Source organism: Camelus ferus, chromosome 7 (genome assembly GCF_009834535.1).
Source record: "Camelus ferus isolate YT-003-E chromosome 7, BCGSAC_Cfer_1.0, whole genome shotgun sequence".
NCBI classification, from domain to species: Eukaryota; Metazoa; Chordata; class Mammalia; order Artiodactyla; family Camelidae; genus Camelus; species Camelus ferus.
The window spans coordinates 29,664,026-29,683,535 of NC_045702.1; the positions used below are offsets into that span (position 1 = coordinate 29,664,026).

The window sequence follows — 19,510 nt, forward strand, 5'->3', positions numbered from 1 at the left end:
CTCACAATATCCAAAGCGAATGGTGAATCAAAAGAAGTACCACTGAGGTCATGGAAGCTGTCTGGCTGAGAACCGAAAACACAACTTGGATAATAGTAGCTATGCTTGAAGTATCTTAATCTGATCTTTGTGAATTTCACAAGATAAGAAGAATCTAATTTGGGGATTTTTCGTGTACTGAAGAAAAGAAGTGTGTCTACCACAGAAAAGGCTTAAGTATCTTCCTGAGAAATTGTTCAATCATAAAGGTATTTCTAAACATTGCTATAGACTGAGTATTCCCCTACATCCATTCTTGCCAACTTTTTTTTAATTTTAAAAATTATTTATTCTAGCCCACTACTAAATCCAAGAAAGAAAAAAAGTCATACAAGTTAATAAGAAGAGGTCCCAAGAATAGAGTGAATTTCTGAAAATAATCAAAAACGTATTATCTCAAAGTTTCTCTAACATACATGGGGTTATACTCTACCCCTGGGAATACTACCTTTTTTTCTGGTCAAGCTCAGTGAATTATTAGATACATTCCTAAGGCCCACTGCAAAATCTCCTGTCATCTTCCTCCACATGACATTATCCGAAGTCGAAATGGTTACTACTTCTATTGTATTTCTAAACTGTAATTCTAGATTGGGGGAGGATGGATGCCTTGGTTTTGTTGGGAAGGTTTGGCTAATGAGATATGAACTCCGACCTATGTTACTCACTGGTAGCTTATAGGCATACCTCATAACAATGTCACCAAGAACAGTTTTAAAAAGTTAAGCTACTTTAACCTGAGCTAAAAACTAAAAGAGCTTTATTTTTTCTTTGCTTTCTCTAGGATTCAAATAATATTTTGTATAAAATATACAAAAAGATAAACAAAATAGTATGTGCCACTCTGTTGTGCTTCTTGTAAAAAAGCAGATACTGTAAGTAACTATGAAGAAGTAGTATATTCAAAACAGTATTGAAAATCTTATTGTACATTATTACCTCTGAGAAAAAATAATTTCTTCCCATCAACTGTATGAGATAACACAAAATACTACTGTTAAACTTTTTTTTGTACTTTGTTTTTCTCATGGGCTACAATTCAAGCAACAAATTAAATAATGATAGTGACGAATAGTAACCCACAAAACGAAATAATCCATGAATCCATACTGACCTAAAGAATTGAATGAACAAATCTGGGGGGGAGACCTTCTTTATAGGAGAATTTCAACTAATAAATGCAGAAGGAATGACTGAATTAGAAAATCACCTAAGGTGACCAACAATGGTAACTGTTGCAGGCAAATACCATCAACAGATGCTAAAATTAGTAGGTAAAACTGTGATAAGACAACAGGATATTCACATGGTGTGAAACAATCTTTCTACATGATACTTAATTAAAAAGGAATAAATAGTAATTTTACACTGAGGAAAACTGCCACACACCATCTTTACCAAAAGATTAAAGTTATCATAATAGTAAAAACTGACATCATGTGCCTAACAGGATACACTGAGGACACAACATCACTTCCATAAAACTCCTGCCAAAAATTCACAGGCTGATCTAATAATGACGAAACACCAAATAAGCCAAAACTGAGGGACAGTCCACAAAATAACTAGTTTGTATACTTCTAAAGTGGTAAAGTCATGAACAACAATGCTGAGTTCCAGATTAAAGATTAAAGAGACACTGAACAAAATTCAGCGTGACCCTGAATTAGATCCTAGAGAGCAACTGGTAAAATATGAATACAGTCTATAGATAAGATAACAGTATTGTATCACTCTGTAATTTCCTGATTTTGGTAATTGTACTGTAGTTACATAAGATAAAACCTTAAACACAGTGAACTATTTAGAGAGTGGGGGGAAAAAATTCCTTCTCTAAAACTGTGGGGATTTTCTTCTATGTTTCTTCTAACTTTAAAGTTTTGCTCTTTGCATTTAGGCTGTTAATATAACTGGGATTGATTTTTGTGTATGATGTGAGATGGATGTAATTTTTTTTTTTGTCATAAGGATAAATAAAACACCCTCATGCTATTTGTTAAAATGTACTTCTTTCCCTCACTGGACTGACTAAATAAATAAATGAAAAAGTATTTTCAGCACTATTTTAAAAATGTAAGTTACTTCTTTTTTCAATCAGGGGTATGAAAAATACATCATAATTGTTAATAAATTCCAAAGATCCTTCTGAAAAGTGTCTAAAGAATTTAGTAGTTTTCACTCAGGTTGTAATTGCAAAAAAATGTAACTTCCTCAAGGAAATTCTGAATATTCAATAATATCAGTAGTCAGCAAGAAGAAATTACTATCCTAAACATCTACAAATTGTGTTTGACGAAGGCTGTAACTGTTTAATACAAATTTTTCAAATAGCGAAAAACCTGTCTCTCTCTCTATATATACACACAGATATATATATAACCTCCCAAAATCATTTACTTCAAAAGTCCTCTATCATGACCCAGCAATTTCATATCTAAGCATTTACATAAGATAAATGAATGCATTATGTCTACAAAAAGAATGCACAAGAATGTTCATAGCTTCATTCGTAATAGCCTAAAATGTCCATCAAAAGGAAAATTGATAAGTGAACTGGAGTAATGATAGAAGCAACACCGTGAATGTCAGTGCACAATTTGTAAGAAGGAAATCTCAGTGCTCACACTGAATAAACTGAAGCTGACCATTCCAAAAGTCCCCTTCCTAAGAAATCTCACAGTAATGAAATTTCTACACTTTGAACTCTACAGAGTTTTCATCAACTAGCTTGTTTGCAGGGAAGACTCAGCTGATAAGAATTGTTAAAAGTACAACATCCTGGGAAGAGGGTAGACCAAGTAAGCAACACGGTGCAATGAGTAAAAATCCTTACACTTCTGCCCTAAATCACTATACAAAACTACAGAATTTGAGGCGAAGGGGCTGTTTCATTAGTTTTCTTAATTAAAATCAGGGCTGAAAGAGTTACTTAATACAAAATAAAATTCCTTTAAATATATTATAGTCATATTTATCATCTTACAGGCACATACTTTACAATCTGCTTTCAGAAAATTAAGTTAAAATCTACTACTGAACTTACATTTAAAAACTGGCTAACTTTCCACCCTATGAGTCCAAAATCCTAATGTATAGCACTAACTTAGTCTGGGGAGAAAAATAAATTCAGAGGAAAAAGAAAATCAGAGAAGAAGAGAATTTGGCTTTTATCTATACTGCTTAGATAGTGCCTGGCAAACAGCAGGTCTCAAATATTTGTGAATAAACAAACATTCAATCTCCCTTCAAGGTAGGATCCTTGTTTCCTCTGCCCTATACTCTAAACTTCATAGTTGCTACAGGTTGAATAAACCTATAAGCAAGAACAAACTTCATTTATTTAGGATGGTCAGGGAATGTGATATTTCAATGAAATGAACATTCTAAGAGTTACCACTAATGCAATTCTGTATTTAGACAGTTTACTTTCACATAATTGACATTTAAAACCTATGGTAGTATAAAAAAGCAGTACAGTGTATGATCTCTGGAATCAGACTGAATGAGTTGGATTTTCATTTCCACTATTCATTACCTATGTAAACTTGGGTGAATAAATAATATTACTATTAGCAGTAACAGTCATAAGAATAAATATACTTGTTAGTACAGTTCAATATTCTTAAAAGTAGCTATGGAATACATTTTCATATTACATGTGAAATGCTTCTTTGTGCCCTACAGTGGTACGATGGTGGCTTATGCCCATGCATTTTTGTGTTTTCTGCAGTGCGCTCACTTTCCATACACCAACATCTTTTCTCCTCACTTGGAAATCATCCCTACCCTCTCTACTTGACTTTGCTCACCTCAAAAATCAGTGACAGCAACAACAACAAAAAAAAGCTAGTTCCTAGTTGTGTGGTGGCACTGTGCAGTTAAGATTTCGGTTTTCACCTAAGCTAAGACAAATAATCTGTACCCAGGTTTTGATTTAACTTCTGTAAATCATTTTCATAGGTAAATTAAAGGGGATGAAATACATCATTATTTCTTAACCTTCTAAAACCCCTGCTAGATTATAATAGAATATTATCTACAATTACTCTCTGAGATGGCTGTTGTTACTTTTAATTCATGAAAAGAGAAAACAGAGATTCAGAATTGGGATCTGAATGAAGTCTTCAAATGAAGTCCAAGGCTGTTCACAGAGCTGCCTCCCAATACAGCATAATCTTTCTATGATGGTTCAGAAAATATGTTGGGGGGAAAAAAATCTCTAAGTAGTCTCATCTACTTACACTGCTTCTATTAACACTACATAACAGCTCTCAAATCTATACACCTACCACAACCTCTTTCAAGATCAAGATTCACTTTTCTAAACATAACTTTTTAGAAATCTCCATTAAATGTCTCAAAGATACCTCAGATTGTCTCACCCAAACCTAATCACTCTGTTCCTGATAAAATTATTGGCACCACCTAGTACCATTCCACACTTCTCCCATTCTCCCACAGTCAGCCACATGACTGAGGGTCTGTCTCTCTTGCTCGAATCCAATCCCTTTTTCTTTGATTCCGTTTTCATTCAGATCCAGTCACCTTGTTCCTGGATTGATACAATAACTGCTCTGCCTCTAGTCTCACCTTTCTCCAAAATTTATTTTCTACTCTGCCACCAGACTGATATTTTTCAATGAAAATTCTTTTTTTCCTGCTTAAAATTATCTAATTGTTCCTCACTGCCAACAAAATAAAGTCCAAAATCCTTAACGTGACATATAAGGCTTTTCCATATCTGATGGCTGTAAAGTATACTGTTAACAGCACAAACTCTAAGTAAGACTGTATGTACTCAGACTACAGCTCCACTGCCTGCTTATCTATATGACCATAAGCAAATTAAGTTCAGTTTCCTCACTTGCAGTAAATGAAGTAATAGATTTAGAAAAGTGCTTGGCACAGAGTAAACACTCAACTATTAGCTATTACCTTTTTACTCTTTCTGCTATTTTCTAGCTCCTACAACCTACACACACTCTTTTTCTCATCCCACATATACTCACAGTACTGGAGCCTCACCACTCCATTCAATCTTCTAAACAAGAACGCGTCTTTCATGCCTCCATATCACTGTATATACATGTTTTGGCTATCTTTTATCTACTGTGATTAAATTGTCCACAGTAGCAAAAATATCTTAACCTTTGCAAATGATCAGGAAGAAAACGTCACATAGAAAACTCAAAAATCAAATAATGCTATTAAAAACCTCTTGATGTATTATTTAGTATGGTAATCATTAGCATATACTTTTGATAAAGGGTTAGTACTGCTGAGAACTGTGATACACCGCCTAAAATTAAAGCCCAATATTATGTGTGTCTTGACATCTGGTGAAAAACGGGAGGACCATGAATGGCCTAACTGCAACTTCCCATCCTCAATCTGCTCCTGCAGATAAGGTCCCTAGCCAGATAACTCTCCTTATCAGGGGGAACAGGCACAGTTCTTGCTTATCCCTGACTAGCAGGTTTCAGTTCCATGCCAGCCTACGGAATTATTAATAACAAGCCAATCACATCCTCCCACTGGAACCAGGAATTACTCTACCCTCTTGACACTACAAGGCTTGCCTCTCATGGCCTCTGCTGACTGTTCACTCTGTTCCCGAGAACAACTCCCATGTGGCCCTGCACTGTGAACACCCTCTCCTGGGCTGTTGAGTCTGTGTGATTAACAGACTGCTGTTCATCTCATCTCTCAAATGTAAGGTGTTGTGTGTTTAGCCATCCCCATAACACTGCAGCAGGAACCCTTCCATCACCAACAGAGTGAAGAGGCGGCAAATAAAACAAGACCTCCTTTACCCAAGAGGGTTGAAATTAAGATAGGTAATTGGGAACCAGGCAGCAAGGAACTCAAGTTATTTAAAATTTATTTTAAGCAAGCAAATAAGCTGATATATAGTCCCAACATTAGAAAGGCATGAGAGAGTTTGTTCACAGATCTCTCTTTTTATTTCAGACATAAATTCTTAAGTGTGGTTGTCTAGTTTCCTATCCTCCATGAATTTGAAGGGAGGGGAAAGTGACAGTTATACTTACAATATACAAAAAAGGGAAGGATCTGAGCCAACCTGACAAAGGTTGTAGAAAACAAAGTTCTCTTTTATTTTTTATTTAATAAAAAAATTTTTTCTTAATTGAAGTACAGTCAGTTACAATGTGTCAATTTCTGGTGTACAGCACAATGTCCCAGTCTTGCATATACATACATGTTTGTTTTCATATTTTTTCCATTAAAGGTTATTACAAGATACTGAGCATAGTTCCCTGTGCTATACAAAAGAAACTTTTTTGACAAAGTCCTTTTATAGGAACAACAACAACAAAACAAAACAAATCTCTTGAAAAGAGCTCTAAATTCTTAGGAAATGAATTTTTAAGAATAACTACAAGCTTATATCAATAAACTTTTCAGATGAAAATAAAGATAAGGATTTTGAATTATGGTATGATATAGATTAAACATTTCAAAACCTCCAGACTTAAGTGACCCAGTAACTGGGAATAATCTTGTGGATATGGCTGGTGGAGTGAAAGATGGATCAGAAGCTCTTCCACAGTTTTAGGCAACCTTCCTCCCTGGACTATAGAGAACTCCTTCCTAGTTCAGAAACTAGAAGATAAAATTAATTTATTAATAGTGAGAAATGGTCTTTGATGGAACAAATTAGAAGACCTGAAAGTGAAACGGACCTCCTCAAAAATGAACACTGTGCTATCCTGGCACTTTGTGACTGTTCAAATATCTGAAGAAAGTGGACAGAATTCAGTTGTAAATCACTAAACTGTTCAGATAAGGGAAAGACATGGATATTCATCTTTCAATAGCAGATAAAGCTGATTCCACTATTCTTAAAGAGAATTTCCCAAATCCTTTCCCTAGGAAAGAAAAGAATGCCATCTTCTCCATGGAGTAAAAATACAGTTCACTTTGATAAGTCTTATAGGAAATTGCCTCCTACTTTCTACCAAGCACCACTTTCTTTTTGTGAATGTCAGCAGATAGTCACCTAGGATCAGGAGTCTCAGACTGCAGACAGTAAAAAAAAAGTATTATGTTGCTGCTAGGAAGCTGCCTGCCACAAACGGTTCCTCATGTGCTGCAGGAAAGGGAGAAGAGTTGATGCCCCTCATATTGTGCAGAGCATCCTACAGTCTGAGCCTACAGACAGAAATCAGTTTCTCTACACATTTTTCAATTTGGCCAAGAGACCACATGATAAGCAAAGCAAATAATACCGATGGACGGGTTGTAAGGCATTTATTGGCACATCACGTTGGACCTGTGTGTGTAGAAGCCAAACTACCACAGTAATAGAAAGAGATTAGTCACAATATCTAGAACGATGACACCTTATGGCTAAACCCTGTGAAGCAGTGGTGCCTTACTTTTCTAAATAAGTTCCCAATCCGTTGGTTCCTTCAGTGCTACAGCAGATGTAAACGGAAGACAAGCACATCTGGTATAAGAAGCAGTGATCAAAATCTTGGTATCATGATGCCATAGACTGACAAACCAAATATCAAGAGTACTGAATTGCTCCTTTTGGTCTTGAGTCATCTCTCAGAAAGATTAGTTAGTACAACACATCAAGTGTTTTTACCATCCTATGCTATGTGGACTACAAAATTTGGAAACACATACTCTTATCTTATACCTATATTGCTGAATAAGACTGAAAAACTTCTTAGGGAAGGAGGGCTGAACGCAAATAAACTCCACATGAAGCTTTCTGCCTTGCAGTCCTTGATTCTGTCATTCTTTGCATTAGTGTACAGAAAGCATCTTTCTCTAGTAAAGTCAAGCCTCATGGTGAAATGCCATAGATAGAAGTGACTAGATTCCCCTGGCCTACACTGCCTCTTTAAGATGTATCTATTACTGGATGAGGTGAGCATCTGGTACTGTGAATGCAGCAGACAGTCACCTGTGATACCAAAAAGGGTCAACTTTATGATGACCAACTAGAATTGGAAAGTACAACAGGGTAGGGAGTTTACCATGGGTTGTCAATCAATTCTTGCCACAATTTACAGAAGCTGTTGGCAAACTAATGTTACTTCAACTACCAATGTCTATGAATTCCCCAGATCTTTTCCAATGCTTTTGCTGAGCATTGTAAATTAGCAAAATGTTTACAAACACTAAGGTAAAATCCAGATTTTGACTGCCTGTAGAAAACATTAAATTCTTTAGCAGGCAATGGAGTCTTCACCAAAGCAGACATAAAAATAGCAAGCTGACAAAAATTTTAAAAAGCTTTGAGCAACTGAAAAAAAAGGGAGATACAAGTATAAAAAGCAGACAACGCATGTGCATGGAAGCACATACACACCACAAAATATAGCTATCTGGAACCATTAAATTTAGAGGCAAACAGCCCTGTACTATACAGTAGCCCAAAAGTATACTGCATGAGAAATACTTATACTACAAATTATTTGCTATTTACCAAATTCAAATTTAACCAGACATCCTATATTTTCTCTGACAACCCTGCTAATAAGCCCTCTAATTTCCATATGTTGGACATTATCCCACATAGTTTTCTCCTCCTTGATCAAGGCAGAAGACATTAGGGTAGAGATTTCCCAAATCTGGATGCCTTTAGATTCACTGGGAAAGCTTTTGAAAAAATACAGATTCCCATGTTCCATTCCAGATCTATTGAATTAATCACCAGATGACTGAGACCTAGAAATCTGTATTTTTGAAAAATCTCCCCAGGTAATTCTGATGGGTTACCCTGTAAGGGATAGTATATGCAAAATTTGAGGTGTTTGTGGTCTGCTGAAGAAAGGTTCACAGGTTTCACCTGATTCTCAAGGAACTGTGATACCAAAAAGGGTCACTGACTTAGAGACCAGCAATAAAGTTAAAAAGAGCTATTATGAATTTTTCCACTTCAACTATGAGATTTGACATTGTTTTCTGTAACTCTCTAATCATTGTCTATGCCTTTTTGAGAGTTGTAAGTAAAATAAGAATAGAAAAAACCCACTTTTTTGAACTCTATCATCATTAAATAGTTTATGATCAAGTGATGACTAACTGCTTGTCTGTGTCATAGACTAATTTATTTTGAGTATACCTGAGAGGTAATTTGTTTTGATAAGTTTTCCTTAAGAATTTTTTCCTTTACAATTATCCTTTTGAATGGTAATTAAAAACAGGGCCCATATCACAATCTAAAACTAGGTCATCTACTGAATTCAATATCAATTTCTTTGAATATGTTTTTACCATTTACTTAAAATATTAAGAAACCTATGAATCCAAAGTAGGCATGCATTATCATTAACTGAGAAAGTTACAAAAACTATTATTTATCCTACATTTTCAATTTCTTTCTTTCCCCTTAATCATTTCCCTCAGCCCACAATCACTCCTAAATGTTTTATATCTTAAAAAAAAATCCCTAAAATGAAATAGGAAAAAAGTGAAGTATCTATTCTCTTGCACTTCACTACCAAATTTTGTTCAAGAACAATTTATAACTAAATAGAGGAAGTAGATTAACTTGTATAAACTATAAACTTCCAGCTGTAAAATAAATGAGTCACAGGGATATAAGGTACAGCAAAGGGAATACAGTCAATAATAATGTAATAACTTTGTGCAGCGAACAAATGGTAACCTGACTTACTATGGCAATCATTTTGTAATGTATAAAAATATCAAATCACTATGTGGTACACCTAAAACTAATATAATATTGGAAGTCAATTATACCTCATTTTTAAAAAGCTTAAAAATTAATTAATTAATATACTAATACGGGGGAAAAAAGAGTATTTATACTTATGTCTCCACTTCTTATCCTTTAGTCAACATTTATTGAGCATCTAATACAGTGAAACTCAACCCTCACGGCACACTCAAATCATCTGGGAAGCGTTTTTCACAAAAAGTACAGAGGCTCCAGGCCTCACCTACGAGTGGGCCTGTGCACTCACGTTTGTTTATAAACTCTCCAGGTGATTCTAAAGTGCAGCTAGAGTTGAAATGACCAATCTAATACATGCCAGGCACTCTACCAGAATTACAAAGATGACTAAGTCACTAAGCCTGCCCCTGAAGAACAGAGGAAATAAGAACATCAGGAAATCTATTCAAATTGGTAAATGTTATAACAAAGGTATGTACAAATTGCTAAGGGTACAGAGAAAGGCCAGGGTATAAAAGAAGATGAGGGAAGTCTTTGAGTCTAGTTACTGAAGGATGAGTAGTTTACAATGCAGACAAGACTGAAAGGCCAGTTCTGGAAGAGGGAAAACATATGTGTACTTTTTAGACCCTGATAATCTGGCTTTTCTCTCTCCGCTCCCTGCTCCAAACTCGAATAAAACTGCTCTCTTACAGGCCACCAAGGATGTCCATTCCACCATTTAAAATAGTCGACCTCATCTGCACCACTTTCATCAAACGTAAAATGTGGATAATAATAAAGTTGCTCTCAAAATTAACTGAGAAGTTAATATAGTAGATACTGGCATATAGTATAGTTCGTTTCTCATCTCTTTCTCTTAAAGCCAAAGGCTTTTTTCAATTCTGTATTCCTTCTTAATCTCTCTGCAATACTGCACTGTTCCTTCTGGAAATTCTCTTCAAGTTCTGTGAGATGAGCACCTACTCTGTGCTAGGCATACACTTCTACTTCAAAGGTCATTCCTCACCTTCTTGTTTCTCTCCTTCTCTTACTTCTTAAATGAAAGTATCCAAAGTATATGCTCTCTGCCCTCTCCTCTTTGCTATGTCTAAATCTGGTCTCCTAAAAGGCTTATTCCCATCTCGTGGCTTTAACCCACAGAGAATTTCCAAATCTATATAAAATCTCTGGGCGTGATCTCTTTTCCAAGCTCCATTTCTACATTTCCTTATCTGTTAGGCATGCTCACACTGACATGCTGCTAGCATCTCAAACTCAGTAGAACCCAAACAAAATTCACCACTATTCCCCCAAGCTGTGTATCCTCTCTCCCGTGTTCTTTAGCTGTTAGTGGTGGTACCACTTCCCAGTCAACCAGATTTTAATGTTCACAGCTATGTTTGATTCTTCCCTTTCTCTAGATTCACTCACTGTGTCCTTCTGATTCCAACTCTGAAATGTTAGCAATCGTTTTTTCCTCTGTCTCTTGCGAAACTACTTTAAATCAGGTGCTAACACTTGTTCCCCAATTCGTCTGATTAGCTCCAATATGTCTAGATTCATGATTTTCAACCAATGATGACTTTGTCCTACAGAAGCCATTTTTGATTGTCATACTGGCATCTTGTGGGCCAAGGACGCTGTTAAACATCCTAAAATGCACAGGACAGCCCCCACAACAAAGAGTTACCTAGCCCAAATGTTAATAGTGCTGAGGTTGAGAAAATTTGTACTGTTTAACAGCAAAATTCATCTTTGCATCTTTTATTGCAAATGACTTGCAATGTAACTCATACTTCCTGCTCATTCCCACTTCCCTCTTTTTCCTTTAACAGCAAAATTCATCTTTGCATCTTTTATTGCAAATGACTTGCAATGTAACTCATACTTCCTGCTCATTCCCACTTCCCTCTTTTTCCTTTAACAGCAAAATTCATCTTTGCATCTTTTATTGCAAATGACTTGCAATGTAACTCATACTTCCTGCTCATTCCCACTTCCCTCTTTTTCCTTCCTACGTTGTGCTCTCTGGCATGAGCTTGTACCTCTAATGATGTCTACCAACCTCCTAGAAGAAATTTTCCATCTTCTAAATTTCCACAAACTTACTGCTTTTTGGCCCTGTACAGTATATACGTTGTATATGTCTGATTCATCTTTGACTCTATAGTCTTGCATTGTGTCTACCAAACAAAGTAATCAAATCACCAAACTTCAGTGAGTCTAAAATTTAATCTACTATTATTATAGTATTACTGCTATTCACAAATACTCCATTTCTCTTCTTCTTCCCTGATCCCTCTGAAATTAGGTTTATAGATACAACTTGCTTTAGCTAACTGAAATCTAAGCGGAAGTGCAGTGAGTTTCTAAGTGTGTGGTGGTGGGGGAGGGGAGAACTTTAAAAAACCAGTATGGTACTCATTGCATTTCTTTCCCACTGCTGTGGAGACAGTGGCAAAAAGGCTAAGGCTTTTTTTTTGGCGGGGGGGATAAATTTCACATGCTACATTTTGTAAATTTAAGGTTTAAAGTGAGTTACTTTGATATACTATAGTATGACTGCCATTGAAGCAACACTTATCACATTACTATAGTACAGTACTGTCCATATTCATTATGCTATGCATCACATCGTCTATGGCCTATTTCTACTTATTACAAGTTTGTGCCCTTAAATAGCATTAATCTTATCCCTCAAACCTCCATCCCTTGGTAACCACCATATTACTCTGCTTTTTTAAACAGGTTCAACTTTTTTAGATTCCAAACATAAATGATATCGTATAGTACTTGTCTTTCTCTATTTAACTCACCTCACTTAGCACGAGGTGCTTAAGGTCCATCCATAATGTTGCAAACAGCAGGATATCCTCCTTTCCCATGAAAGAATAATATTCCATTGTGTATATGTATCACATCAAAAAGCCTATTTAGACTGAAGTCCTCTGACAACCTAAAACTATGTGACTTTGCTGAGAAAGGCCCTTCTGCTGTTGACCCACACTAGACATACACAGAGTGAGATGTCATGCAAAGCCCCCCCCCCACCGCCTTCATGCTGAGATTTTAGTTTGTTTATTATAGTATTATACCCTTGCTTATCCTGATTCACAATCAATGTAAGATGCATAATTTCATGGACCACTAAAGAGGGGAAAATGCTACCAGTATCATAGCTATGACTGTACAATGCAGCCTGATTTCAGAGATCTTAAGATAGGGAAAATTATAAGCACTGAAACCAAGAAAATATGGAATATTTGGTAAATTAATAAACATACAAGTAGTTTTCAAAAATTATTTTCAATCATTGTCAGTAGAAACATGAACTAAAATATGCAAGAAAAGTTCCCAGCAATAGGTCACTGTGGAACATGTAAATAAATGTCTTAAGAGAAAAAATATGAAGATTGTATAGCCAATCTCCAAAATAAAATTTATGAAATTCTCCTTTTTTGACAATTATAAGTGGTCCCATGGAACCCCTATTTACTGCTTGGCAATTAAGCTTTTAGGTCAGAACACAGAACCATAGGTTAAGTTGTCCCATCATGCTTCTCAACCTTAAAAATTACTTTGTACTTTCTAAGTGTTTTTATATGCTGTATTCTTACACTAAAATGCAATGGTCTCTCCATATAACTACTTTTATTTTATGTAGAAATGGCTCCCAAATGCACTAAAAAATGTACTACAAATATGCTTTAATGTGCAAAGTCTGAAAAACTCCACTTATGTGACAGCAGCTATCAAGTTTCTGCTTGCTGTAGGAATTTTTACATTTTATTGGTGCAATGACAGAATTCATTCATCTACAGAATGAAATTAGGAATGAATATTTTCTACAGTAATAGCTTACTGGTTGAGTTTACTTTCTGGTTAATAAGACTACTGATTTTACACTAATTATGATGGAATATAATGACAGCTTACATTGTTTTTACATACAAACAAAATTTCTGAAGCCAAATTATGATTGTGTAGTGGGGGTGAAGGATATAAACTGCTTATAAATATTTAGCATATGTAAGTGATTTGAACCGTAGCCAATATCACCACCTGCACCTCAAAGAGCACCAGGAATTTCATTTATCTAAATCTTTAAAATCTATATAGCACTATCTAGAAATGATAAATGTAGGCATACTCGATTTTCCCTCAAAAACTTGCCTTTCTATACTACTTCTTTTCATAAAACCATTATGTTTTTCTTCATTTTGTGAATTTACGGCTCCTTTGTTCATTTACTCATTGAATCACTATTTATCACATGCACTGTAATGACAGATGTTAAAGATGAAATTACTTCTCTACTAAGGAATTCCAATAGAATACAGGAAAAAAGACAGGTAAACAAATAACTACTATGCAAAACTGTATTTAAAACCAATGATGTGTTACAGCATTCAGGAAGAGAAAACTAGCCATGTGATCTGAGCTAAATCTTGAGGGATGAGTAATATTTTTATCTTTCAAAAAAGGGGACAGATCAGGGAGCAGTACCAATGCTCAAAGCAGGTAAGTCATGAGCAGAGAAAAATAACTACAATTTATTGTGTTTACTACATGCTAGGCACCATCTACACTTATAGAAACTTAATGGAGACTCTATTTTCTATTGTATTCCCACATTTTAGAGGAAACTGAGGCTGAGAGATTAAATAATTTACCTGAGGTGCTAGGCATGGACTAACATGGAGGTCTCTTTGAATTCACAGCATGATTAAGTAACAGTATATATTGAAAATGTGGACATATCAGAACCATTTAAGTTAAAATGGAATACAAGGACATGAATACCATTTTCAAGAGTTGGGCTTCCCTGTAAAGGCAACGGAAGATCCAGCAACTAAAAGTTTGGGAGTAGAAAAATGACAGGAAGCTGGAGGGGTTAGTCTGGAAAGATTATAATAAAAGCCCAGCAGAGGCAAATGTAACATATTTGAGTCATTATTCTAACCCTACTTTTCCATCCGTGGCTTTACTTCTTCCCAACAGTGTAGTCACAGAACAGGTACAATTAATTTACATTCTGTTCATTCGGTAAAAGTTTGTTACTAAACAACAGTAGTTCATAACAGTAAATACCATAGTTAATAGTCTGGTCAACTGAGAGGCAATAAATCAATAAATAATTATAAATGAATTAACTTTTCAAGCAAGAAATAATTTGTATAAGACATATTTTGATAGAAGTGACAAGATTTGGATACTGATTGTAAGGTACAAAGAGTACAGGGAAGAAAAAAGTTTAAAATAAAGCTGAAGTTAAACACCTGGATGACTGGGCTAATGGGAACAGAATCATAAAGAGAAAAATAAAAGGAGAGATGGTATCTGCCTGGCTTTTTCTAGGGGAGTTGGGAGGGGAGCTTATGAATTTACTTTAGGCAGGTTCCACTTGAGAGCATCTCATTAATGTCTCCTGTGAAAAGGAACAGCTGATAAAAATTGTGACCAGTGCTCAGGAGAGAAGTAGGGCTGAGCTAAGTATGTGAGACACATCTACAAACATATAAAAGTTGAAGCCATTTGAGTAGATCACTCCTCACTGGGGGAAGGTGGGAGGGGTAGGGGGTGGGATCCTTTCCAACCAATGACTGTCTTCCTTCCCGAGCCTGGAGTGACTTCCTGGATTTCTCATTTAGAGAGGGGGTCTGGGAATAGTTTGTCTCATTTGAGCCTTACACTACAATTTCATATAATTTCAAAATCACAAAAATGCTTTACTGTATAATCCAGCTGACCCAAGAATGGAAAACATGAACTGTTCTGGCCTAGAGTTTATATAACTATGTAAAAGGGTCTGTAGGACACACCACAACAAATGAAGGACTTCTAAGAACTTCACTGTGCTGCTTCAGATAATTTTATTTCCTATTAACCCAGTGGCCAAAGGTGAAAAGGTTACTGCATTTCATAGTGGTATTCTGAAAAAAGCAATTGTACACAACTGAAAAAAGCAAAGATATTATTCCAGATTAATTCCTAAAATGCTTCCTACCACAGGGTATATATGAAACTATACCAGTAGCATCAAACTTTAAAATGTGTTGAACAGTAATAAATTTTGTTCTAAAATGATGAAAACACAAATTAAATTTAAAACTCAAGACTATTTACTGTTTTGTATTTATAATTTTTATTAAAAACAAAAAGAACAACTGTTTCTCCTTTTTCAATTTTAAGCTGTCAAATTAAAAACAGATAAACCCAGAAAAGGGTCCTCCTACCATCGACTGTTAAAGGAAGGGTAACATCAGAAGAGCATCAACTCTGGAGTGAAGCTCAGGTCTGAATACCACCTTTACCACTTCCTACTTAGGTGTCCTTCGGGGAATTACCTGAAACTTTTGAAACCTTAGTTTACTTATTTGTGAAATGGTAATAATAAGACCTATCTCAATCTTACAATAAACTAACAAATGTATTATCTAACTGAGCCAGGCATATACAAAGTATGGTACTAAGTCTTAACAGCTTCCCTTCCTTTTATCTGCAATCAGTAATGGAAATTCCAAAAAAAGTATTAAAAGCTTATTTTTGAACATTACAAACAAGGTGGCAGAAAAAGTAACATGACTCAAATATTAGTTAAAAATACTACCTTTAAATCCTATTTCTGATTTTATACCCGAAGTCCTTCTCCCAAAAGATTAAAAGAACATTTAGATAACCAAAGTGACAAGAACATTAGCATTTCACTTTACCGGTTAGTTACTTGAATTTAACCCCAAGGTTTGGTTCATATTTTTCTTAAATTACTGGAAAAAAAAATCAGAAATCTATATGTAAAATATCTACAGAAGTCTTTCAAAACTCAACATAAAAACAACAAATTCCTTTAAAACAGAATTTTCATTCATTTACACTTAAAACATGGTGTTGGGCAAGCATAGAAACTAAGACACCCCCTAAACTTTTACAGAGCTTAGTGCCCTGAGAATGCCGGATAATAAGAAATCTTGTCATCTCAGCTTGAAAAACTTTGCTATTTTAGGCCTTTACAACACATGGCAGGGCTATATTAACTCCCACACTGAGTATTCTCTCCTCAGCTACATTTCTAGCCACTTGAGCTACTAATCACCACTTAAGAACGGCAGAATAAAAACATGACAATCTCTTTAAAAAAACTTTTTAGCACTACTTAATTCTAAACGTGTGTGCGCGCCTGCATACATTTGCGGTTACCAACTTATGGTTATTTACCAATATTACAGATGTGAATACTGCACAGCAACTTTTTTTGTGTTGGGATCTGCGTACCAGGCCTGTGGATTATGGAGAATCCTGCTGCTTTCCCTACTTTGTCGTCTTATTATCACTTTCACCAAAAAGTACAGAGGTAAAAAAGATTTCCGAAATTGAAGATGAGGCTGAATGTTGCACATTCACATTGGGAAGGAGATAGAACATCACATTCTGGTGTAAGAACACAGGATATGAAAACACTTGGAGCAGAGCGTTCCAAACGAACATATCTTTAGGCTTACATTAGGAATTCTTTAAACACCAGTATGTTCTTCTTGTGTTTCATACATGGCTGTACTGCTTTGGAACTTTAAAACATGAGCCCTGGTAACATTAAGAGTGGACACTTCGAAAACTGTATCTTATTCACAGTTATGTCAGCTACTTGAGTCTGAGAAACAACAAGGTCCTTTCCAAGAAATACTCAAAATTCGTAGGGTACTCCCAACCCCACCACTACATGCACTCGGGAATGGGGCCTCACAGTGGCCAAAGGAAACGACAAATAAAAGAACCAGTTCAATGGTCAGATTTCCTACTTCAAATGCCTCAGAACTTAAGTCGTTCTTCTGGTTCCAATGCTGTCACCCCATCTAAAATACACTGAAAGGAGTTGCACAATCTTCCCTCTTCGGGATAAGTCCTAGTAGGACGATGGGACGCCACCAAATCGGCCCCCAGGGAGGCTGCTGCCAACATGGGCAGTAAATAACTATGGGGGCGATGGGTTTCTTTTAGTGAGCAAGTTCGTTGTCTCCAGAGGAACATGGGAACTGAAAAGCCTACAGCTAAAGCCGAAAAAAGAAAAGAAAAAAAAAGAGAGATTTCCACGGGTAAACGAAAAAACGTAAGACCCAGGAAAGGAAGCATTTTGCTTGTGGGAGGAGGGAGAAGAGGGAAGTGAAGAGCTGCTTCCTAAGCGATTTTTTCCCCCTTACCCCTCACCCCGGCCACACTCTCCGGCCAGGCCGTCGGGCTGAGCATTGCCCTTGGGCCGCTCCCAGGCCTAGACCCAGACCCCTACGCTGCCCCAGGCGTAGGGCCAGGCCGCTCAGGCGGAGGGAGAGGGTCTCCGCCAGCCGCCGCCCTCCGCACCCTCCGCGCCCCCCCGCGCCCCCCGCGTCCCCGCCCGCCGCACCAGGCGCCGCCGCCCGGCTCCAGCTTCCTATTTTCAGAGCACACACCCTACAAGGAGCGGAGCGAGCAGGCCTGACAGAGACCTGCCCCGGCGCGGGGCCTCGGGTGACTGACAGGGGCAGGCACTAGGGCGCAGAGAGGAGACAGGAAGGAAGGGCAGCCGAGGGCACCGACCAATGCCCTTCCCTGGCAGCCGGGCTCCGGGTTGAGACGGTGGGGCTCTGCTGGCTCCCGGACCGACGGGCTCGGCCGCCCCCGCGGCTCTTACCTTCTCCTCATCAGACAACTGCTCCTCCAGATCCGCCATTTTCCTTCTGGCGACAAACCGCGGCGGCGGCGGCAGCGGCAGCGGCCACCTGACTTCCCCCTTTCCGTGCGGTCCTCCGCGCCGCGCGCCCCCGCCTAGGGAGGGGCCCGCAGCCCAGGCCGCCGCGCACGCGCCTGGGAGCCCGCCCTCCACCCAGCCCGCGGGACTAGAGCGCGGCTGTGCGCGTGCGCGGACCCCTCGGAGCCTAGGAGTGGGGAGGAGTTGCCTACTGCCTCCTGCTGCAGGCTTGTCAGCATCCTGAGTTTAGGATTCTTTCCCCACCAGCGACCATATGGGCCCAGTCTGTGACGAGTACATTCTGAGCCCTTGACTATGTTCCCATCAAGTCCTGAACTCTGCCAGCTAAAAAGTGAAAAAGTGTACAAATAGAAGGTTTCAAACATTCTGAGTTTTTTTAATTATGAGAAAAATATTCAGTTTTATTAAAATATGCACATACAACCCAGTACGTAATTGGAAGATTGTTCTGGATATATTCATCAAAGAAATATTTGCTGCTCCTTTATTGCGTGGGGGATACTATAGTAGTCTCTGGAGATACACAATGATAAGAAAAAACCAGGGAAACCTCGGTTCTGAAGAAACTGTTCCTTAAACATTGAGAAGTTGAGGAAGGCCCTGTAGTATTGCAGGGGACCGCAAAATTCTGTTAGACATGGATCCTACCCTTCTGAATTGGGCTGCCAAATTAACAAGAAGCTCAATAAAAATTGAATTGCAGATAAACAATGAATGTATATTTTAAGGATGTCCCATTAAGCATTTGAGATATATATACCCCCCTAAAATTCATTATTTTCAAATTTTATTGGACAGCTGTTAATTTTATTTGTTAAATCTAATCCTATTCTGAAGCATCTAGTTTAGCAAGAGAGTGAAGATGTAATCAAAGCTGTATACATTAATTGGCTAGGAATCTTAAGTGCTGTTGCTGATACAGTAGGTCTGGGATGGGGCTGGAAAATCTGCATTTCTAACAGTCTGGAGATCACACACTGAATAGCAAGACCTTAGATTTCAGGTAGGAGTTAAGACTTTAATCATTATGTTGTACACCTAAAACTAATACAATGTTACATGTCAAATAT

At 37.3% G+C, this 19,510-nt stretch overlaps 1 protein-coding gene and 1 pseudogene across 3 annotated transcripts in view; one reads left to right on the plus strand and one right to left on the minus strand.

Moving 5' to 3' along the window:
• Positions 1-19,510, minus strand: part of LOC102504138 (F-actin-capping protein subunit alpha-2) — a 201,014-nt gene that overhangs the window by 32,264 nt on the left and 149,240 nt on the right. The window contains exon 1 of one of the 3 annotated variants that reach the window (XM_032483642.1): positions 18,363-18,607. The exons of the other annotated variants lie outside the window; for them this stretch is intronic. Within the exon in view, the coding sequence (XP_032339533.1) occupies positions 18,363-18,401 (39 nt within the window). The 5' untranslated portion in view covers positions 18,402-18,607. Of the gene's footprint in view, positions 1-18,362; positions 18,608-19,510 lie in introns of those variants that run through there. 3 annotated transcript variants of the gene reach the window in all.
• Positions 1,646-8,554, plus strand: LOC116665079 (annotated as a pseudogene).